The sequence below is a fragment of the Garra rufa genome, chromosome 17, assembly GCF_049309525.1.
Source record: "Garra rufa chromosome 17, GarRuf1.0, whole genome shotgun sequence".
NCBI classification, from domain to species: domain Eukaryota; kingdom Metazoa; phylum Chordata; class Actinopteri; order Cypriniformes; family Cyprinidae; genus Garra; species Garra rufa.
Genome location: NC_133377.1, coordinates 12,245,699 through 12,271,043, shown reverse-complemented (window position 1 = coordinate 12,271,043; position 25,345 = coordinate 12,245,699). Strand labels below are relative to the sequence as shown.

Here is a 25,345-nt window from a genome sequence, read left to right as displayed (position 1 = left end):
TGAACAGCTAAAACCTGCTGATCAGTTATGACCAGCTAAAACCTGCTGATCAGTTATGACCAGCTAAAACCAGCCTGGATGACCAGCTAAAACCTGCTGATCAGTTATGGCCAGCTAAAACCAGCCTGGATGACCAGCTAAAACCTGCTGATCAGTTATGACCAGCTAAAACCTGCTGATCAGTTATGACCAGCTAAAACCAGCCTGGATGAACAGCTAAAACCTGCTGACCAGTTATGACCAGCTAAAACCTGCTGACCAGTTATGACCAGCTAAAACCAGCCTGGATGAACAGCTAAAACCTGCTGACCAGTTATGACCAGCTAAAACCAGCCTGGATGACCAGCTAAAACCTGCTGATCAGTTATGACCAGCTAAAACCAGCCTGGATGACCAGCTAAAACCTGCTGATCAGTTATGACCAGCTAAAACCTGCTGACCAGTTATGACCAGCTAAAACCAGCCTGGATGAACAGCTAAAACCTGCTGACCAGTTATGACCAGCTAAAACTAGCCTGGATGACCAGCTAAAACCTGCTGACCAGTTATGACCAGCTAAAACCAGCCTGGATGACCAGCTAAAACCTGCTGATCAGTTATGACCAGCTAAAACCAGCCTGGATGACCAGCTAAAACCTGCTGATCAGTTATGACCAGCTAAAACCAGCCTGGTTGACCAGCTAAAACCTGCTGATCAGTTATGACCAGCTAAAACCAGCCTGGATGAACAGCTAAAACCTGCTGACCAGTTATGACCAGCTAAAACCAGCCTGGATGACCAGCTAAAACCTGCTGATCAGTTATGACCAGCTAAAACCTGCTGATCAGTTATGACCAGCTAAAACCAGCCTGGATGAACAGCTAAAACCTGCTGATCAGTTATGACCAGCTAAAACCTGCTGACCAGTTATGACCAGCTAAAACCAGCCTGGATGACCAGCTAAAACCTGCTGATCAGTTATGACCAGCTAAAACCTGCTGATCAGTTATGACCAGCTAAAACCTGCTGATCAGTTATGACCAGCTAAAACCTGCTGACCAGTTATGACCAGCTAAAACCAGCCTGGATGACCAGCTAAAACCTGCTGACCAGTTATGACCAGCTAAAACCAGCCTGGATGACCAGCTAAAACCTGCTGATCAGTTATGACCAGCTAAAACCAGCCTGGATGAACAGCTAAAACCTGCTGATCAGTTATGACCAGCTAAAACCTGCTGATCAGTTATGACCAGCTAAAACCAGCCTGGATGAACAGCTAAAACCTGCTGATCAGTTATGACCAGCTAAAACCAGCCTGGATGAACAGCTAAAACCTGCTGATCAGTTATGAGCAGCTAAAACCTGCTGACCAGTTATGACCAGCTAAAACCAGCCTGGATGACCAGCTAAAACCTGCTGACCAGTTATGACCAGCTAAAACCAGCCTGGATGACCAGCTAAAACCTGCTGACCAGTTATGACCAGCTAAAACCAGCCTGGATGACCAGCTAAAACCTGCTGATCAGTTATGACCAGCTAAAACCAGCCTGGATGACCAGCTAAAACCTGCTGATCAGTTATGACCAGCTAAAACCAGCCTGGATGACCAGCTAAAACCTGCTGATCAGTTATGACCAGCTAAAACCTGCTGATCAGTTATGACCAGCTAAAACCAGCCTGGATGACTAGCTAAAACCTGCTGACCAGTTATGACCAGCTAAAACCAGCCTGGATGACCAGCTAAAACCTGCTGATCAGTTATGACCAGCTAAAACCTGCTGATCAGTTATGACCAGCTAAAACCAGCCTGGATGACTAGCTAAAACCTGCTGACCAGCTGAAACCATTTTTTCCAGCAGGGTTACGTTCCCATGGTAACATATCACAAGGGTTACAGTTTCTCAATCGGATGAATGGTAACCCTGCGGGCTTTAGGACCCGTGCGCGCGATGCTCCGGTCATCCATGGCTTTGTATGTTTACAGTGAGAATTGTATGGCAGGAATTTTCTAACATCAAATATTTAAACATCATTTGCATCGATACAAAAGTCCCAATGGAGACAGCGATCCTGTGACACAGGTAAGCCACAAAGTAACTCATTCGGCTTCTAAACATAGTTTTATTATGTACAGAATCACACTTTTTGAAGCGTAATGACTGTAACGACGGCGAGTACTGTGTTTCACTAGTTTGTTTTATTTTATCGACTCGAGTGTTTGTTTTAATGCAACTCTGTCGCTTTGTAAACAAGTTTACTCATTCACATCGATACTTTTGTGGGCAGTTCAACAACTTCAGAAGAGTCTTAAAACTTTCGCAGGGTTGGTGATCACTAAGAGGTTATGAAATACACTTTTTAAATATAACTAATGAATTTGGTTAAATACATGTAGCCTATGTACTGTACTTAATGTATTCTCAGAGGTTAACTCGCTTTCTGTCGTCGACGCGTTCAGTCTATTAATATCACAAACTATGATTTCATAGCAGTTAATCTAGCTCTGTCGGTCTGTTCATTTCAAACTCGTTTATGAAATAATAATGCACATCTATTCATCTTTGGGTGGTTTAAAATACTTTTTTGTGGTCATGCAAGTTTTCCTTTTCGACACAGTGGTTTCGATGTGCAGTTGCCACTCAATGACAAAAGGCCTTAAAATTAAACGAATTCACTTTTGAACGTACCATAGTAACCATAGTTTCCGCCAACATACCACAGTAACTACAGTTATTGTTAAACTAAAGTGTGACTTGGCAAATCGAATTATATATAGGCTAAACAATAAATTGTCTAAAATATGTGTTGGACACTGTTTGAAAAAGAGCCGATATTAATTGATTTTGCAGTACTTTGAAATGCTTAACTTATAATAAAAGGACATGCTTAGCCTTTGGTAAAAATTTATTATGAAGCTCAGGAGGTCAAAATATATTTTTTATTAGCTGCTTTAATTTCTATTCATTATAATTTTACAGTTATAATTTTTGTAACCTTGTAGTTTTTGCAACATAATTTTATTACAGTTTAAAGCATGTTTTTGTAGTTTTATATCAATAAGCATGAAATTAAAGTATGGAAATAATTGGAATAAATTGTCTAAAACTTGTATGTGCTGTTGTTTTAATGACTTTGTAAAGTGACAGTAATTTACATTTATAATAATTTTATAACATTTTATAATAATTCTGTCAGCTTGAATAATTTAAGCCCTTTGGTATTTATTTAATAATAAATTGCCAAGTCATTTATTACAAACTAACTAACTGTGGACACCATGAGAGCTGCTCAAAAGTGTTTTTTTTTTTGGTGAATAATATTTTCTACCGGTGTCCCATAAATGATAACAACCAATTATGATAAAGACACAAAAATGCAAATAATCTAAATTAATTTTACTAATAAAATAATAAACGTACAGTTGAAGTCAAACATTTACATACACCCTGCAGAATCTGCAAAATGTTAATTATTTTACCAAAATAAGAGGTATCATAAAAAATGCATGTTTTTTTTTACTTAGTACTGTCCTGAATAAGATATTTCACATAAAATATGTTTTCATATAGTCCACAAGAGAAAATAATAATTGAATTTATAAAAATGAACATGTTCAAAAGTTTTAGATTTTTAATTTATTTTTATTTTTTGATGATCATGCATTAAGAGCTGAGGGTGAAAACTTTTTGATCAGGGCAAATTTAACTTATTTTGTCTTCAGGGGAACATGTAAGTATCTTCTGTAGCTTCTGAAGGACAGAAATAAGAACAATGTACACATCTTCATTCTGTTCTCTTGTATTTTGAAGGGTCTCATTGAACGTCCCCCAAGCAACAAAGCAATCAGATCAATTTAGGAGGCATAATATCAACAGCTTGTCTTTCTAGTAGGCTCTTAATGCCTCTTTTTTCCTTCTGGAGCATTAGTATTCATTTGAACCTTCTGTAATAGTTTCATATGAGTCCCCCAGATGAATCTCAAAACCATTCAGTCATTGATGGAAAAGGTTCAAATACATAAAAATACTAAAAAACCAAAGAATCTGTGGGACCTAAAGGACTTTTCTGAAGAACAGCAGGCAGTTTAACTGTTCTGTACAAACAAGGGACTCATGAACAACTATCACTAAACAAAAAACAGCTGTGGATAATTCAAGTACCAACATAGTATTAAGAATCAAATATATGTAAACTTTTGAACAGGGTCATTTATTTTCTCTTGTGGACTATATGTAAACATCTTTTTATGTGAAATTTATTCTTATTTTATCTTATTCAAGTCAGTACTAAATAAAAAATAACATGCATTTTGTATGATCTCTCTTATTTTGATCAAATAATTAGCATTTTTCAGATCCTGCAAGGTGTATGTAAACTTTTGACTTCAACTGTAAACACAATATGCTGCACAAAAGACACATATACAAGACCCACAATGAAACAGAGCTACTCAAAACTAAAAAAACTACTCAAGCAGTGCTGTTTCACTGTCTAATATTATTTCCACTGAAAATCACGTAGATGGGCTACTCTGAAGTAACGAATGCAGCATCACTGTCAATGACAATGGAAAAATACATCAGACAGGGGTATGCTGGCAGATAATCTGTTATTGACCGTGGTTAATGTAACACCCACCCCTTGGATGCTTCACTTTGTCACATGAATAGCTCGACAGAATGACTCACTTCCTCTTCTCCATCAAACTGAAGCTCTGGTGTCAAATGCAGCCTCGACAAGTGCTGTTTTTTTCTGGGTGCAGTCAGTTACATACTGGCATGTTTCGCTACAGGCCCGCATTCATGCAGCAGTGCAGCTGTGGAATCAGACGCTCAGTGTTTCATTGTTTATTATGATGGCCTGACAAAGAGTCCAACTCCTACTAGAACTTTTATCTATGTTAACAGCTGTCTAGCAACCACTCAGAAAATCCTAGCAACCATCTAGTAATGTCTATCTATCTATCTTGTCCATCCATCAGTCTGTCTTTCGTTCTGTCAAGCATTCTTTAAATTAAACTTTTAAGCTTGTGTTTTGTGTGGTGTGCATTTCAGTTATTTGGATGGAGTCCTCGCGGAGCACAGGGGGTCACTCCCGCGAGTACAAATTGGTGATGTTAGGAGAGGGGGGCGTGGGCAAAAGTGGTGAGTAACGTAGTTCAATCCTTTCTCTGTCAGTTCTCTCTGCTGTTGATGTTGCTTTCTTGGTTTTATTTTTTCCCATTCCCTAGTCAGCATCTGTCATTGTCACACAGAAGATCGAATTATTTCATTTTGATTGATCACTGCAAGGTTTTAACCTAGACATTATATGGATGGTATAACATGCATTTGCTAAATAGATAGGGTAAATTTTCATTCTTGTGACTGTAGGAGATACTGTCAAACCCAAAATTATTCATACCCCTGGCAAATTCTGACTTGGTTACTTTTATTCAACCAGCAAGTTTTTTTTTTTTGACCGGAAATGACATAGGCTTCTTCCAAAAGATAATAAGACGATGTACAGTGCAAGAGGCATCATTGTGGGGAAAAAAAAAATTCAGCTTTTATTTACATTTGAACAAAAAGAGGCATGTCCAAAATTATTCATACCCTTTGCAAACGGTCACAGTCTATGGGAAAATCCAAAGTTCTATACCATTTCAAATAGTCCAAGCTGTTCTAAAGCATCCTAATTACCCTGATTCATTGGGAACAGCTGTTTTAATCGACTCAACAGGTGAAAAACAAGCTCTCTGCTGTTGGTTTGTGGACAGTCATGGCTAAGACAAAGGAGCTCACTAGGGCTGCAACAACTAATCGATAAAATCGATTATTATCGATAATGAAATTTGTCGACAACGATTCTCATTATCGATGAATCGGGTCCGCCCACAGTGCACGTACAACTTCAGAGGATCACGTCAAATAACAGCACTGAATGACGCATTTCTATAGACAAAATGCATCTAAAAAATAGTGGAGGAAACAGACTGAGATGCTGCAGGAGAGTTACGTGATCCAAGCTGCTCAAAACATGAGAATTCCTTATTTAAAACTAATAGAGTGATGGCTTGCCCTGTGAGGCGCTTTGAGATCCGTTTGCGTCCTCAGCATGAAAACTTTCAGTTTGCGGTCATATCCTTATCTGTAAATGTCACAAATTCACTTGAGATTTTCCATTTAAAAATCCATTCTGGCAGTCTGTAAGTTTAAATCTTTACTGAATGAGCGTCAGACAGCCGGAACACAGAACACAGAAAGGGAGACAATTGATACTCAACTCAGCGCAAAAACATTCATTGTGCTGAAACATCTGTCGTTGAATGTTAAATTTAGATTTAAATACAACATGTAGTGCGCGTATTTATGGAGGGTATGAACAGTAGGGCTGTGACGGTGGCAGATTTTAACCACCGCCGGTGGTGCGGTGTTTTATATATAAATAAATGAGGCTTAAACATTATTCACGAACGTGTGTGTTTTGCAATTTCTGTCGGTGAACAAGCTGTCTACAAAACACTAAAATAAATCAACGAAATAATACATTTAAATAAGAAAGTAGGCTAAATAAGTGTTAAATAGGCTATTAAACAAACATTCGTTGCAAAAATTCCTACAACCTCTAACTTTACAGCTCATCAGAATTACTGGCCGAGTTCTCTTTCTCTTCCCCATTGTGCAGCTGCTGTTTTTAATAGCAAAGTAATTACATTTATTTTCGTTTCTTTAGTTTATAAAGTTAATTTAGAAATATATTTGGAACATGTTTTTTTTTGTGAAATTCAAGTTTTTGTTTTTTAAAGTAACGACAAAGCGGCCGGCGGCAGATAGATCAGTTTAGCCTTCTCAAATCATCACGATTTAAATTAAAATCCTTAGATTAAAAAAAAAAAAAAAAAAAAAAAAAAATTAAGCATATCACAATATTAGTTTAATAGTTTAACCTAGATAAATGTGTAGGCTACTAATAGGCGCATATCCAATAGTTTGTGCGGAGATTGAAAGCTTTGCAGGACATGGAGGTGCAAGTGCTACGTGAAACTTCATTTTTGCTCATAAATGTAAGAGTAATAAATGTACTTTAAATTATTACTTCACTACTATAAAACGAAATAATTCAAATCGAAAACAAAACTCTTTTATTAGCTATAGGCCTAATCCATAAAGATGCACTCAGAAAATACTAGTTTATTAATAAATAATATGAATATCTCCTTACTTTTCCCCTCCACATTCATGGTAGGCCTAAGTACTTTAGCTGGGGCTTTGGGCCAGCTTCAGCTTACTGCGTGCATTTGAACGCGGAACTCTTGCGCTCGCTGCTGTTGGTGGGACACTAAACACCGCCACGGCAGAATAAATAGCAGAAACACTGTATTTTATGCTTGTTAGTGTGTTTTTCTTCAGATATTTGTCCTTTCTCTTTATTACAACAGGTGAATTGTTGTAAATGGTTAAGCACTGTGTTTTCATAGCATTCAGAATGTGGAATAGTGTGATTTAAAAAATAAATAAATAATTGGAATTTTTAAGCCACGAATCGATTAATCGAAAAATTAATCGGCGAACTAATCGATTATCAAAATAATCATTAGTTGCAGCCCTAGAGCTCACTGAGGACCTGCGGCTGCACATTGTGGCTGCTCACAAGTCAGGAAAGGGCTATAAGACCATATCTAAATGTTTTGAAGTTCCAGTGGCTACAGTGCAAAGTATTATTAAAAAATACAAGACGTTCCGCACTGTGAAAAATCTCAGAGGACGTGGTCGGAAACCACGATAGTGAGGATAGTGAGAGAGGTAAAAAAGAATCCAAGGATCACCACCAAGGCCATCCTGATGAATCTGGGCTCTGCTGGTGGCATCATCTCAAGGCAGACATTCCAACAGACACTGCACACCACTGGGTTCCAAAGTAAACGGCACCATGAAAAAGGAGCAATACATCAAAATTCTCAACAACAACATCAGGCAGTCTGCAGAGAAACTTGGCCTTGGGCACCAGTGGACATTTCAGCACGACCCAAAACACACCGTAAAAGTGGTGAAGAAATGGTTAGCAGACAAAAACGTTTTGCAGTGGCCCAGCCAGAGTCCTGACTTAAATCCAATTGAGAATCTGTGGAGGGAGCTAAAGCTCAGGGTGATGGAAAGGAGACCCTCCATCTGAAAGAGTTGGAGCTCATCGCTAAAGATGAATGGGCAAAAATACCAGTGGAGACATGCAAAAAGCTAGTCAGCAATTATAGGAAGCGTTTGCATAATGTTTTGTACATTGCACTTGTACATCGTCTTATCTTCTGGGGGATGTCTGTGTCATTTCAAAAAAAAAAAAAAACTTGCTGGTTGAATAAAAGTAAGTTTAAGTCAGAATTTGCCAGGGGTATGAATAGTTTTGGGCTTAACTGTATAAATGTCTGTGGTGGGGGTAAGTCACACATGTTGAAGTCTCAAGGAAGTTTCAAGTCCCTGTCATCCAATATTAAGCAAGACAAGTCTCAGTGCACACAAGCCAAGCAAGTCAAGTAAAAGTCAAGTCACAGTACCAAATGGAAACAAGTATATTTTATTTTTGTCTCAACCTTATTTATTTTTACCTCAGAAATGATCTTTCTTTAGTGCTGGGCAACGATTATTCACGATTAATAGCATCCAAAATACAAGTTTTTGTTTATATAATTTATGTGTGTGTACTGTGTATATTTATTTTGTATATATAAAGACACACACACATAAAGTATATGTTTTAAAAATATTTACATGTATGTATATATATTCCTTAAATATATATACATGCATGTGTGTGTGTGCATTTATATATACATAATAAATATACACAGTATTAACACACATATTATGTACAAAAACTTTTACTTGGATGTGATTAATCGTGATTAATCGTCGCCCAGCACTATTAGTTAATGCATTTAAAATAATCATATTTTAAATATATTAAATAAAAATTGAAAAAAAAAAAAAAGTCATGACATGGATTTTTTTATGGATGTTCCTTGAGGTTTACTTGCAGTGTTAATCAAGTTTTTTTTTTTCAGATGATGAAAATTCAGCTTTGCATCACAGGAATAAATTATATTTTTAAGTATATTAAAATAAATAAAAAAAACATTATTTTATATTGTAATAACATTTAGCAATATTACAGTTTTTTTCTGTATTTTTGATCAAATAGTTGCAGGCTTGATGAGCATAAGAGACTTCTTTAGTCTTACTGATCCCAAACTTTCTGCCACTGGTTGCAATGATTTATTTATTTTTTTAACTAATCTAATTACAGTTAACTCAAGTCATTAGATCTTAAGTCGAAGTCAAGTCATTTTGACAGTCGTTCTAAGTAAGAGAAAGCAGTTTTCAGAAAGTATTAACGAAAATATGATTGTTGAAAAGTCAGATTTTCCAAAAGTGAGATTTTGAAAAGTGAGGGAGCTGCTAGAAAGTCACTTCATAATGCTTAAATCCTCCAAAGAGCAAATAATAGGCAAGAAGTGAAAGTTTGGTTGTAGAAAGAGAGGAAATTCTGCGCCTTCTAAAATAATATTTTTTTTTGTTTTCATGAAGGGAACAAAACCTAATACCTATGACTAGAAACATTAACATTCAGGAAAATTAAAAATCGTATTTTCAAACTTTTATTTGAAAGCACCCTTAATCTCAAATATCCATTATACTGACTATTGACTTGATGTTTTTCTTGTAACCTTTTAGAGGCTCTTAAAAGCATAAATGCTTCGCTGTCTGCTTCAAGAGAACCCAAAACAGGGCTGTGGGCTAAATTTGGCCTGTGATGAAGGAAAAAAAGCATTAATGGACAAATGTAATTCAGTATCCATTTGTCCATGAATATGTGGTGGTTAAATATGCTCTAAAACAACTGAACATAATGGCAAAATGCACAAAGTGCTTAAAGGGATAGTTCACCCAAAAATGAAAAGTCTGTCATCATTTACGCAGGTTTTTTCTAACCTTATGTTGAACACAAGATAAGATGTTTTGAAGAATGCTGGTGACCAAACAGTTGCTGCTAGCTATTGACTTTCAATCATATGAAAAAAAACAAAAAAAAAAACATACACTGCTGTTCAAAAGTTTGGGATTAGTAAAATTTTTCATGTTTTTAAAGAAGTTTCTTCTGCTCATCAAGGCTGCATTTATTTGATCAAAAATCCAGAAAAACTGTAATATTGTGAAATATTATTACAGTGTAAAATAACTGTTTTGTATGTGAATATTTTTTAAAATCTCATTTATTTCTGTGATGCAAAGCTAAATTTTCAGCATCATTACTCCAATCTTTAATCTTGAATTATTATCAATGTTGAAAACAGCTGTGCTGCTTAGTGCTTAGTTGGAACCTGTGATACTTTTTTCAGGTTTCTTTTCTTTGTGTAAATAAATCAAAACTTTTGTAACAATATAAACTATTATTTAAAAGTTTGTGGTCAGTACATTTTTATTATTTCTTTTTTTGAAAGAAAGTAATACTATTATTCAGCAAAGATTACATTGAGAAAATGTGATAGCAAAGACTTATATTGTTAGAATAGATTTATATTTTGACTGTTCTTTTTAAATTTTTATCCATCAAAGAATCCTAAAAAAAGTATCACAGGTCCTAAAAAATATAAGCAGCACAACTGTTTCTAACACTGATAACAAAATAAGAAATAAGCATATTAGAATGATTTCTGAAGGATCATGTTACACTTAAGACTGAAGTGATGATGCTGAAAATTCAGCTTTGCATTACAGGAATAAATTATATTTTAAAATATATCAAAACAGAAAAATTATTTTGTCATGCAGGACTTGAAATCCTTGAGGATGAGTAAATGAACTATCCCTTTAAATATATTTTAAATGTATTTTTATCAAATAAATGCAGCCTCGATGAGCATAAGAGACTTTTTTTTTAAAACATTACAAGTCTTACTGATCCCAAACTTTTGAGCATCAGTATAAGTGAAAGTAAGTGAAAATGAAATGAAAAGTGGTGATCAGCTCATGCTGCATATTTATTTTTCTGATTCTGTTGAGTTTATAAATGCAATAGCCAATCAGATGCATTAAGATGAGTCATCGCTGAAACACCAGAGTTTTGTTTATTGCACATGCTCGCTTTTATTTTACTGATCCCAAACTTTTAAACAACAGGGTATATTATTAAAATCATGGCGATACGGCAAGATTATCATATCACAATTTTTTTCATAAATATCACGATTCATGATTTTATCACGATTCTTTCTCATGTTGGTTTTACTATTTTACAAGCTGTCTGAGCAGTACAGCCAAGCTAATTTCTCTATTTTAAAACCAAAACCCCAAGTTAACAAAATATAAAATAAAAAGAATGGCAGATTTCTAGGCCAAAGTGAGCGAACATAACATTTTTTGTCATTATTTTATCTTTGTTATTAAAAAATAAGAACAAAGATAGGTCACATGTTACAAATACTTAAAGTTTCAGGTACAGTAGGAGTATTTATTAGTAGCATTCAAGAAATTGAATTAACAAATATAAAAATAAAACACTATATACATAAATTATACATTGACTCTTAAAGCAATGAAAGTTCTTCAGTCAAGAGCAGTGAGTGATTTTCCTTTGTGTTTTATTAGCGTACCATCACCCAAAAATGACAATTCTGTCATCATTTACTCACTCTCAAGGTTTTTTTGTTTTTGTTTTAAGCTTAAAACATGTGGAACATAAAATAATTTTGAAGAATGTGGGCAACCAAACAGTTGCTGGCCCCCAGTTACTTCCATAGTATTTTATTTATTTTTTTACCACTATCTAAGTGCTACTGTTATCCACATTCTTCAAAATATATTCTTGTGTTTAGCACAAGAAAAAAAATTAATAGAGATTTGGGACAACACGTGAGTGACTAAATTTTTGGGTGCACTGTCCCTTTAATGACAATCGGCAGCATGTTTAGTTCTGTCGCTTTAAGAGCTGCATGCATCTAATATACAGGCAAGCATCCACGCATTTTTCTCGCAACTGTTTACTTTCACTTTAGACATAGCTAACTGTGTTTATATGTAATCCTTGTGTGTTTTTGACACTATTAGCGAATCAGATGCGAAAGATGACAAAATGAATGATGACAGAATTTCCATTTTTGGTTGAACTATCCCTTTAAATAGACTTCCCTTTCTTCTACTAAAATTTAAATCTAAAAACATCCGTCCTTTGATTTCAGCATGAAATACATTTTTGCAATAGATCCCTGGTTTCGTCATGCTCGTCCAGTGGTTTTCTTTCCCAGTAGCCCATTCTCGTGGTCAGACGTACAGTCTCAGGCAGGCAGACAATAAAAGTGTGGGTGTTGGCTCAGTGCTTCAGTCTGGTCGTTATGAAGGCGCAGGTGCCTAGCAACTTCCTTCCCCTTCAGGAGTCTGTTGCCTAGGAGATGAGCTGAGGTCACCTGGTGAGGATCTCATTGTTTGAGAGTGCACTGCAGAAGGTTCTTTAGGGTGACTGATACTCTCTCTTTATATCGCTGTCTCCATGGGAACAGAGCAGAGAGCGCATACAGAGCAAATACATGCTGACAGCAGGGTGTGTTTGCTCCACATCAAAGATGTTTACATTCTTCTCATTGAATTTCATGGTACCACAATTATGTAACTCTGCTTGTCTTTTTCTCTCTGTCTCGTAGCCATCATCATGCAGTTTATAAGTCACAGATTTCCAGAGGATCATGACCCTACTATCGGTAAGAAAATTATTAACATTAGTGATCAACCAATATTAATTTTTTTATAACCAATACCTCTACCGATTATTTGCATATATAGTAAATAAATGACTAAGCGAAGCAAGTCCATACTTCACTTTGATTTTTCCTACTTTCGGTCATCTTAAAAAATTGATGTTAAAGGGGTCATATGATGTTGCTAAAAAGAGTATTATTTTGTGTATTTGTTGTAATGCAATGTGTTTATGCAGTTTGAGGTTAAAAAAAACATACTATTTTCCACATACTGTACATTATTGTTGCTCCTCTCTGCCCCCGCCTTTCTGAAACGCTTCAATTTTTACAATATTTAATGTTGATGGAAACCAAGGTGTTCTCTGATTGGCCAGCTATCCGGTGCATTGTGATTGGCCGAATCCCTCAAGTGTGTGATAGAAATGTTATGCCCCTTACATTCAGGTTAACAAAAACCTGTTATAAACAAGTCATTTGTTGCATTCAGTGGGGACATAACTACTGATTATAATGACTCATATGGTCTTTTTACGCATTGCGTCGAGTTGAGTCTTCACTTTTACAATAAATATCTCTTTGGCTTTGAGACTTTACGCTTTGCAACTTTACAGATCTATGCACGAACAGCTTGTAATACTCCAAAGACAAAGGACAACAAGGAACCACATCATATGACCCCTTTAAATTGAATCTTCATATTACAAAAATAAAAACATTTTATTTATAAAACGCATCAGCTGCAACACCAACAGGCAAAATAAATGTGGAATGTCTACTATTTTGATATCAACTTCATTTTAAACTACAGTTTAGGTAGGTTTATAAGCTGTTTAATATAAAGAGTGAAGAATACTTCACTGGATAATGTTAATTCCTTGAATAATATTCTCTGGAATATTGGAATATAATAAACAAAACATTGTACATTATTGCATTTCTCAATGCCAGTGGTCTTGAAAAAGTACAATTCTCAAAACACTTAGAAAATGGTTATCGGTGAATCCAATATTACAAAACCGATAACCGATTAAAAACTATCGGTTAATTTGATATATCGGCCACCAGTGAATCCCCTGCAGTGAATGGGTGCCGTCAGAATGAAAGTCCAAACAGCTGAACCACAAAATCTACAAATAAACCACACCACTCCAGTCCATCGATTAACATCTTGTAAAGTGAAAAGCTGTTTGTTTGTAAGAAACATATCCATCATTAAGGTATTTCTACCTGGGGCTAAAATATGAGTGAATTTCTCCAGTGAAAAAAAAATTGTGTCTAAATCAGGAAAGAAATATGTACAGATCAAGCAATGTTTACAAGAAAATACAGTTTAAAACAAATATGTTGGTGGATTTTGATGTGAAAGGACAACAGGAGACAACAGGACTTTTTCGCTGGAGGAAGTGTTATAGATTATGGACTTATACTTTGGCCACACTGTAAAAAGATTTCACCAGATTCAATTTAAAAACCTAAGTTCAGCAGCTGCCTTAAGTTTTTAAGTTAAATCAGCTTAAAACTACAAGTCATTTTAATTTATTACAGTAAAAATGAGTTGATATAACTTGTAAATTTAAAAAGTTGATTTAACTTAAAATCTTAAGGCAACTGCTAATCTTAAGTTTTTAAGTTGAAGCTGGTGAAAACTTTTTACAGTGTAGTGATGGTGTAAAGATTTTGTTTTCTTACAAACACGCATCTTTTAGCTTCACATGATGTTAATTGATGGACTGGAGTGGTGTGGATTACTTGTGTATTATTGTGATTTTTTTTTTTTTTTTTTTATCATTTTTGGACTCACATTCTGACGGCACCCATTCACTGCAGAGCATCCACTGGTGAGCAAGTAATGTTATGCTACATTTCTCCAAATCTGTTCTGATGAAGAAACAAACTCATCTACATTTTGGATGGCGTGAGAGTACATTTTTTTTATCGAATTTTCATTTCTGGATATAAACTATTCCTTTGTGTAGTGGTAGTGGCACAGAAATGACACTTTGAGTTTATGTCAAATGTATTTTTATTATGTAATAATTTGTTTCATTTATCTAATCTAACAATATTATCTAATGATTGTCTAAAAACAATATCTAATTATATTATCTAATAGTTTGTGTTTATGTAATAATTAGGGATGCACCGATCCGTATCGGCCGATCACTTGCGCGTTTTGTCAGTAAAGCCGGTTCTGTAATCAGCGGTAAATGCCATCAGGTGCGTGATTTCACGTTGAGCCGTATATACTACACACAGCCGTTGTTCACTGACGAGCTGCGCACATTCACACTGATAATGAACATTGCTATGCGCAGCTCGTCGGTAAACAACGGCTGTGTGTAATATATACGGCTCAACGTGAAATCACGCACCTGATGGCATTTACCGCTGATTACAGAACCGGCTTTACTGACAAAACGCGCAAGCATTATCGGCCGATTCGGATCGGTGCATCCCTAGTAATAATTTGTCATAAATATTTATTATGTAAATTGTGTTATTTTTACATGCTTTATTTATCTATTTATTTAATTACTTAAATATATTTATCATATATTTTTCTTAAATCTGTCAGGTGTTGTGTCTGTCTCATCAGATATTTTAATGTTTTTTTTAAATGAAGTGTCTAATGCTGACCAAGGCATTTGATTAAAATAGAATAGAATAGAAAATAGAATTTTATTTGAGTAAAATAGAATAGAAAATAATGGCACAATGCAAAAAGTCCTTAAAGAGATATCATTAGATTACCAAAAGAATGACTGTTTTCACAATAAAGGAATAGGTCATCCAAAAATTTAAATTTGAAGAAATTATGAATTTAAATTTGAGTTGAAGAAAGGAAAATATTTTAAGGGATAGTTCACCCAAAAATCCTGACATCATTTACTCACCCTTTAGTTTTTTCAAATCTTCGGTTGCACACAAAAGAAGATATTTTGGCATATGTTGGTAACCAAGCAGTTGCTAATAGCCATTAACTTTAAATAGAATGGGTTATGAAATATTATGGAAGTCAGTGGTTACCAGGAACTGGTTTGGTTACCAACATTCTTCAATGTATATTTTTTGTGCTCAACAGAAGAAATTAAGGCAAGGCAAGTGTGAGTAAATGATGACAGAATTTCCATTTTTGGGTGAACTATCCCTTCAAATGAATTTAAATAAAATCATTATAATATGCTGATTTGCTGCTTAAGAAACATTTCTGATTCTCATTATCAATGTGGAAAACTGCTACTTTTTGTGGAAACTTGGAATTGTTTGATGAATAGAAAGTTAACAAGAACAGCATTTCTATGTAATAGATTTTTTGTAAGATTATAAATATGTAGCATCTTTATTGTCTTTACCTTTGATTAATTTAATGCATCCTTCAAAAAACTTTTGAATGGTAGTGCATGTTCTGTCTTTACTAAATGTATTCCTAAATAAAATGCAGATGTCTTTTCCATTTTATTTATTTTTTCCTGTTGAATGTTTAATATTGTTGTGATCTCTCATCGATCTTCATGCATGTATTTTTCTGTTCTCAGAGGATGCCTATAAAACACAGATCCGCATAGATGATGAGCCAGCAAACCTGGACATCTTGGACACAGCAGGACAGGTAGGCGGGAGAGGTGGTGTGATAAAGATGGGCACATGGAAAACAAAACAAGAAACAGTGAAGTGCAGAAAACCTGTTTATGTAAACTGTGGTGCTCAACTTAACACTTCTTTTCAAAGACTATAAGAAGGTTATTCTCCTTTAACCAAATTGTCTCACTTCCCTTTTTCTGTGTCTGTCTTTGCGGTTGTCACCTCACAAGACATGCAAACACACAACAGGCACTATGTTTCTCCATCTGATTCAGCATTTTTCGTCATTGGATCACTCAGCGATGTTATAAAATACATTAGTCATCTCATCACGAGTTTCGCCTACAGTATAAAAATGTAGAGTTTAGGGTTCATTTGAGAGCATCTGTGGCCTTACTACCTTTTTGGGCCTTGAACGTGTCAGTTGTGTTGCTGTCTATGCAGGGTCAGAAAAACTCTTTGGATTTAATCTAAAATATTTTCTATAGAAAATCCGTATCTTGACAATATAGTTTTATTGCTTAGTCATATATCTAATCGTTCAGCTCCTGTCATGGCCATGTAAAGCTGATTAAATTCAAATAATTTTACATGATATGTACAAAAGTGAAGATGTCTTCGTTTTCAACCAGGCGGAGTTCACAGCCATGCGTGATCAGTACATGCGAGCGGGAGAAGGTTTCATCATCTCATACTCCATCACGGACCGCCGCAGTTTCCAGGAGGCTCGCCACTTCAAGCAGCTGATCTACCGTGTGCGACGCACTGTCGACACCCCTGTCGTACTGGTGGGAAACAAGTCTGACCTGGTCCATCTCAGACAGGTGGGATACTTTACCTGAAACCCCCTGTACCTCCCCCCACCACCAGACTGTATTGCATAATATTGAATTATGTTATGAAATGATTGATTCAAAGTACTTTAAGCTATCCATCTTATTCTTCTTAGATGTATAGTTGATTATCCGCTTTTGGGAAATAACGAGAAGAATGACAACATGCAGTAAATGGTAAAAGAGTGTGTTCATAATTAAGATAATACATTAAAATAATATGGTAAGACACCAATCTACAATATCAAGCAGCAAAACAAGTTGTTTTATACAGCTAAAAATAGCTGGACGCGGATGAGACTGGAAACCAGGGCCCGTATTCACAAAACATCTTAAGGCTAAAAGTAGCTTATAACTTGCCGATTTAGGAGCAAATCTTTAAAATAATGGGCGTTTCAGTCCTAAATTTAGGACTCCTAGATTTTTGCTGTAAGAATAATTCACAAAGCATTTTAGCGCTAAAACTAGCTCCTAAATCTGTGAAACATTAGGAGTAGTGAAGAGGACTCCTAAGTCACTAAGACCAAATCCCAACTATCCCAAAATGGCTGTTGCTGGCAATCTGCCTCAGAACTTAAACTTTTTAAAAACACTGCATTTGTTTGCACACGTTTTCCCATGCAACTTTTTTGCTCCAAATTTTATCCTTGTTTTCATTAACAAGTTGGGCAAGAAGTAACTGTTCTTGCATTCAGTTTGGAATTCTTTTAAGTTTGCATGTCTTACTATAAGCCATGATTATTATATTTTGTTAATAAAAAGGCTGTTTATATGCATATCAGCTAATTTTTTATGAGATGCACACATGTAAAAGACTGACAATCAACTGAACACATACTTGTTTAATTAGTGACACTTAGTCTGCATTTTAAAATCTTTATTTGAATGTGGCAACATTAAAAAAAAAAACTGCGCTCTACAATATTTCTGTGAACAAATCTCTGACCCCTATTATCCAATCACTGTGTGCATAGTTAATTAGCATGCTGGCATCATCCATAGCAACAAGGTCAACCCCGCCCTTACTCTTAGCTTAAGACTTCTCTCTGTTCCTTAGTAAAAGTTTGTCTCAGCAGCTTTGTTAATAGGTTTTAAGAGAAAACTCTTAACTAATAACTTTTACTGCTATTTAGCAGGACTCTTAGTGCTAAGATAAAATGTTTTGTAAATACGGGCCCAGAACCATAAAGTTTACAAATGGCCACATCCGCTCTTAAAGGGATAGTTCACCCAAAAAATTTAAATTTGGGCCTGTATTCACAAAACCTCTTAAAGGAGTAGTTCACTTTCAGAATAAAAATTTACAGATAATGTACTCACCCCTTGTCATACAAGATGTTCATGTCTTTCTTTCTTCAGTTGTAAGGAAATTATGTTTTTTGAGTAAAACATATCAGGATTTTTCTCCATATAATTGACTTCTATGTTGCCCCTGAGTTTGAACTTCCAAAATGCAGTTTAAATACAATTAAATGCATTTAATTACAATTTATATACTTTTTAACCTCAAATGCTTGTCTTGTCTAGCTTGCCAAGATGAGCGTTTGAGATCGAAAAGTACATAAGTTGTAAATGTATTCAGGTTATAACCGATCGTTTCACTAAATATGACCCTTCTTTCTCGGCTGGGATCATTTAGAGCTCTTTGAAGCTGCATTTAAACTGCATTTTGGAAGTTCAAACTCGGGGCACCATTGAAGTCCACTATATGGAGAGTAATCCTGAAATGTTTTCCTCAAAGACCTTAATTTCTTTTCAGCCGAAGAAAAAAGACATGAACATTTTGGATGACATGGGGGTGAGTAAATTATCAGAAAACTTTTATTTTGGAAATTAGTTAATCCTTTAAATCATCTAGTGAGTAGATAAGTTTATCGGTTCAGTGTGATGAGGTTTAATATCCACAATCTCTGTAGTTACATTAAGACACTTGTTAATTAAATCTTTACTTATGTATTTTGTTATGGAATAAAACGTAAAAATATATTGAGCTTGTGTGAACTACAAACCTTATTACAGGCACTTATCCAAAAAACGTATTCAAAAAACCCATTGTCTTCAGAACAATGAAACCAGAAGTGCTAAAATACGTCTCGTTTCTGGGTTTTGGCCTACAAAAATACATCATCCTGCAGAGTTTAATAGCAGTGTCACATGTTTCTTTGTGGTTCATGGTTTTGGATTTTGACAAGAACTTTAACCTGTTTGATTTCAGGTCATTTTTCAAAGTAATTGCCCTGAGGGCCATTTTTCTGTTCTCATCTCCAACCATTTTCCTTCTGTCTTTATGATGTCTCCATTTCCTGCCACAGGGATGAATCCCTAATGCACAGTGCTGACACCTCCATGCTTCACTGTAGGGCTGATGTCTCATTGTGATGTGCTCTGTTTGATACGCACCAACAAAGAGTCTAGCATTGTACCGTCTGAGAAGAACAGGATCTTCCCGGGCTTCACATGCCTTTGGGCAAACTCTTGCCAAGATATCAAGAGCTCTTCAATCTCAAGTACCAGCCAGACAGTTTCTCATCTCTGTCATGGAAATCTATAACTTCTAAAGAGTCACCGTAGGCTTCTTGATAACCTCTCTTGCAAAGGTTATCATTGGCCGTATGCATGATTTTGAAAGATGTCCCAGTCTGTTCACATTCACATTTGTGCTACATATTCTTAGCTTCTTACGATGCACTGTGCATTGGGATATATGACATCTAAGCTTTAGTTTAAAGATAACTTATCATTAAAATCTGACTTTTTCCATGTTTAAGTATTATAATCGGATCCCCAGTGCATTTAACAACCCAGAAAATGGTGTACCAGTTCTAACACCATGGCAAAAGTTCGAGCAAAGCATGCTAACTGTTCTGTCTTTGGCTGCACAGACGAGCACAGAACACTATTTAGAGTCCCAGCCTCAGAGGAGACAAGAGAGTGATTTGTTGATTTATTTACTGTATATTACGCTGCTGCCACTCAGATCTAATATAAACGTGATTTTTTTCCAAAGGTTTACCTTCACAGACATAACCCATAACATAAACGTGGGTTTATTTGACAGTTTAAGCGCAATAAGACATGAAAGAGAACTTTGTTTTTAGTACTCACATGCTGTGTAACAGCCACTTCTTTGTGTGCGTACTTCGGATGTGTGTGCTTATATCAGAAGTTTAAACTGAAATGGTTTAAACACATGATTTCAGCACAATAGAGATGATAATCAAAACCAAACATGTTTTTTTATCAGAGTATCTGAGTTACGAGCTGTAAAGGCACATCCCTTTTCTGGGAAAAGAGGTAGGAAGCAGCAGCTCATTTGCATTTAATAGGGTTTGTACAAGGTGCTTAAAGTGCTTGAAGTATTTGAGTTGGACTTTTTGACATTTGATGCCTGGAAAACCCTTGAAAATAGTAATATTTTTGAAGAGGTACTTCTTTTTTGTCAATAAGCACATATTTTTTCATGCAAAATTCATGCAATTCAAAAAACATCATACCTTGTTTGCTTGTAACAAAATAACAAAAAGCATGTAGTGATGGGTGAAACTAAGCTTTCTGAAATTCCAAATCAGTTAAACCATTGCATCACAAAATAATTCACTGTTTCGAAGCGCTACAAACAGGTTGCGAATGCCAATTTTTGCTTTAGATCAGAACTTTGCTAATCGTGAATCACTTGATTCAGATCGGTACAGGTTTGTGAATCATTTTATAAATCAAATGATTCAAATCAAATGATTTGATTATGTCATTTGAAGTCCTGATCTAAATCAAGAGAAAAATCTTGACTAGGGAGAGGCGCATCAGGAAATCTTAGGCAAAACCATGGGTACTCCAGAGAGGGAACAAAATTGAAAAATTGAAAAATCCACATTCAGGCACTTATATAGTAAGCAAAGTAAAAAAGCCTTTATTCCAAGGCAGGGCTATATTAAAAAGACACCAATGCATATCAGCCCATACAGGGTGCCTTTGTCAGGGTGTTGACATGTATTTTGCAACGAGATCCACTTTTCAATTTGAAATCAAGGGACTTGTATTACACAAAGTTTTGATGTTATCTACTGTTTAAGAAAAAAAACTGAAAAAAAAGATCTGAAACCCTCTAAAAGGGAGTGCTCCTAATCACAGCTTGTTACCTGTATATTGAAAATAAAAAAGTGCTTGAAAAGTCCTTGAAAGTCCTGAAAATGTCATATTACAGTGTCTGTACAAACCCTGACTTAAAGAAACATGCATAAAAACAGCATGTTTCTGCTTCCACTCAAAATGGGCATTTTCAATATTATATAATACAGAGAGGAAAAAAAATATTTGATCCCCTGCTGATTTTGTGCATTTGCCCACTGACAAAGAAATGATTGATTTATAAAAATTTTAATAGGTTTATTTGAACAGTGAGAGACAGACTAACAACAAAAGATCCAGAAAAATGCATTTCAAAAAAGTTGTAAATTTATTTGCATTTAAATGAGTGAAATAAGTATTTTATCCCCTATCAATCAGCAAGATCTTTGGCTCCCACATGTCTTTTATACAGGTATTAGGGGCACTCTGTCAAAGGAAGTGAACTAATCTCAGCTTGTTATCGGTATAAAAGACACCTGTCCACAGAAGCAATCAATCAATCATATTTCAAACTCTCCACCTTGGCCAAGACCAAAGATCTGTCCAAGGATGTCAGGGACAAGATTGTAGACCTACACAAGACTGGAATTGGGCTACAAGATCATTGCCAAGCAGCTTGGTGAGAAGGTGACAACAGTTGGTGCGATTATTCAGAAGAAACACAAGATAACTGTCAATCTCCCTCGGTCTGGGGCTCCATGCAAGATCTCACCTCACCTAAAAACTCACCTAGAGTTTCAATGATCATGAGAACAGTGGGGAATCAGCCCAGAACTACACAGGAGGATCTTGTCAATGATCTCAAAGCAGCTGGGACCATAGTCGTCAAGAAAACAATTGGTAACACACTACACCAGGAAGGACTGAAATCCTGCAGCACCCAAAAGGTCCACCTGCTCAAGAAAGCACATGTACAGGCCCGTCTGAAGTTTGCCAATGAACATCCGAATGATTCAGAGAAGAAATGGGTGAAAGTGTTGTAGTCAGATGAGACCAAAATCAAGCTCTTTGGCATCAACTCAACTCGTCATTTTTGGAGGAGGAGGAATGCTGCCTATGACCCCCAAGAACACCATCCCCACCGTCAAACATGGAGGTGCTAACATTATGCTTTGGGGGGTGTTTTTCTGCTAAAGGGGCAGGACAACTGCACCGCATCAAAGGGCCGATGGACGGGACCCTGTACCATCAAATCTTGGGTGAGAACCTCCTTCCCTCAGCCAGTGCATTGAAAATGGGTCCTAGATGGGTATTCCAACATGAGCTAAAAACACAGCCGAGGCAACAAAGGAGTGGCTCAAGGAGAAGCACATTAAGGTCCTGGAGTGGCCTAGCCAGTGTTTAGACCTTAAACCCATAGAACATCTGTGGAGGGAGCTGAAGGTTTGAGTTGCCAAGCATCAGCCTCAAATGCAAATCAGCTTTAATGACTTGGAGAGGATTCGCAAAGAGGAGTGGGACAAAATCCCTCATGAGGTGTGTGCAAACCTGGTGGACAACTACAAGAAACATCTGACCTCTGTGATTGCCAACAAGTCTTTTTGCAAAGAGGTCAAATACTTATTTCACTCATTTCAACTTTTTTGAGATGCATTTTTCTACTTTTTTTGTTTTTTGTCTCTCGCTTTTCAAATAAACCATTAAAATTATAGACTGATCATTTCTTTGTACAAAATCAGCAGGGGCTCAAATAATATTTTCCACACTGTAAATGATCTGTAGGGTATTTTGAGCTGAAACTTCACAGACACATTCTGAACTGAAACCGAAACTTTGTTTTGTCTCCACGTGTACAGGTGTCCGTAGAGGAGGGCAAACAGCTGGCGAGGGAGTTCCAGTGCCCGTTTTTTGAGACCTCTGCTGCGTTCCGTTATTACATCGACGAGGTGTTTGCTGCACTGGTGCGTCAGATCCGCCAACACGAGGCCGAGTTGGTGCGGGGCAGCGAGAGGAAAACCCGACGCAGCCATTCCTTCTGGAGTCGCCTTAAAGCCCCCTTCCATAAGAAACAGCAGTCTGAGCACTGAGAGAGGCACAAAGGGCATGTTGGGATACCAATGGTTCTCTCGCCTGCAGCTGTATTAGTCCCACCTCCCTCAGATGGTCTGAGAACTGTATTTATAGTTTCTATTTGATTGTTTGCAATGATGCACTCCCAATCATTTTAGTTAGACTAAACCCTCACTGTGCAGGACACACTCACTGTCGACATTTGGGACGTGGGCTGATTTACTGATGTTAGGGATTCAGAAAGAAATATTAAACTTGACAGTAGTTATTGTTTCACAGCATTATACTTTGTGAAGGTGAATGTCAAGGGGAATGTTGAAACTCATATTTTAACTGACGGGATTGTTGAAGGATTTGCTACATGTGTTTTTTTTAAGTGAGGAGAGCTAAGGTCATGTCAGACATGGGTTGGAGATTTGCTTGTTGGAAATGAAGGTCAGATGAATTTAAGAGAGCAGAGAGCATGTTGTGCAGCGTAGAAAGAAAGAAATAAAAGAAAGCAATGTGTTGCAGGGTGGGTAAATAGCCAAGGGTTTATGGTAGAAATATTAATCTGCCAGTATAATGAGTACTGTAAACCATTCCTTTTTGTTAGACACATTTTTAAAACCCTTGCTGTAGCTGATTCGCAATGCTGTTCTTTAGCTTCTTGAAGTGAATAATATGTCCGGGTCACATTTCAACATTTATAAATAATTTAATATATAAGATGGGATGCATTGCTAAATATTTTCATTATAACTGGAAGCACATTTCCCTCTAAATACTATAAACATAATATAAACATAATGGGATGTTTTATTTTAGACATTGCTGTAATACAGTAGTATTTTCAATTTAAATAATATATGTTTAATTACACAGTAATGAGAATGGGGTTGCTTTATTGTTAGTTTTATGAAAATACAAAAATACTCCTAAAAATGCACTCCTCTTAAATAAAATAGAATTTATTATATAATATAATCGATTTTAATCTGAAATATGACTTGGACACATGAGATTCAATCAACTATGTCTTTGATGGAAACTGAGCTGTATGAACGTTGCAAAATACACTGTATGAATGATTTATTTTAATTTTTTTAATCTTGCTGAGCAATATTCAGGTCCACCTTTAAGCACATTAATAGACTGACCAACTTGATTATGGTGGAAAACAAAATTGTTTCCTTTTTCACACAGGGTCATTTTTATTCCAGTGGTTTCTGTAGTCAGTGTGCAGGAAATGAAAGACTTTAATGTGGCTTATGATGTGGATTTCCTTATCAAATTTGAACAGTTTGCCTGTTCATATTGACATTTCATGCAAATGCATGTCATTGTTTTTCTTGTGATTATTAGATTTTTTTTTTTTTTAAGCAGAATGGGATTCTATATTTTCCTTTATTTATTGTCATCAGAGATTCTCAAATAAAATTCACTTTACCAATCTATGGCATAGTCTGATTATTATTATTAGCCTTGATAATTTAGTAGTTTTTATCAGTAATATTAAATGTGACAATGCACCACAAAACCAGTCTTAAGTAGCATGGGTATGTTTGTAGCAATAGCCAAAAATACGTTGAATATATTTTTTATGCTAAAAATCATTAGGATATTAAGTAAAGATCATGTTCCACAAAGATATTTCCTACCGTAAATATATCAAAATTGTATTTTTCATTAATAATACGCATTGCTAAGAACTTCATTTGGACAACTTTAAAGGTGATTTTCTCAGTATATGTGACCCTGATCCACAAAACCAGTCTTAAGTATCATGGGTATATTTGTAGCAATAGGCAAAAATACATTGTATGGGTCAAAATGATCGATTTTTCTTTTTTGCCAAAAATCACTAGGATATTAAGATCATGTTCCATGAAGATATTTTGTAAATTTCCTACCGTAAAAATATCAAAACTCAATTTTTATTTTGTAATATGCATTTCTAGTAACTTCATTTGGACAACTTTAAAGACGATTTTCTCAGTATTTACATTTTTTGCAACCTCCGACTTTTCAAATAGTTGTATCTCGGTCAGATATTGTTGTATCTTAACAAACCATACATTAGTGGAAAGCTTATTTATTGATATGGCGTAT

The 25,345-nt window shown here is 35.8% G+C and overlaps 1 protein-coding gene across 1 annotated transcript; it reads left to right on the top strand.

Moving 5' to 3' along the window:
- The first annotated feature begins 1,924 nt into the window (after positions 1–1,924).
- Positions 1,925–24,678, top strand: rit1 (Ras-like without CAAX 1). Its single transcript, XM_073822085.1, has 6 exons — positions 1,925–2,061; positions 5,035–5,124; positions 12,651–12,707; positions 16,241–16,314; positions 16,919–17,110; positions 23,041–24,678. The coding sequence occupies exons 2-6, from the start codon at positions 5,043–5,045 to the stop codon at positions 23,269–23,271; spliced, it is 636 nt and encodes a 211-aa protein (XP_073678186.1). The 5' UTR covers positions 1,925–2,061; positions 5,035–5,042; the 3' UTR covers positions 23,272–24,678.
- Positions 24,679–25,345: the final 667 nt, after the last annotated feature.

What these genes read in the sequence shown, in the direction of transcription:
- rit1 (XM_073822085.1), top strand. Translation starts at nt 5,043, where the DNA reads ATGGAGTCCTCGCGGAGCACAGGGGGTCACTCCCGCGAGTACAAATTG. An exon ending in GGATCATGACCCTACTATCG is followed by an intron (nt 12,708 to 16,240) that starts GTAAGAAAATTA and finishes TTCTGTTCTCAG; the next exon opens with AGGATGCCTATAAAACACAG. An exon ending in ACCTGGTCCATCTCAGACAG is followed by an intron (nt 17,111 to 23,040) that starts GTGGGATACTTT and finishes CCACGTGTACAG; the next exon opens with GTGTCCGTAGAGGAGGGCAA.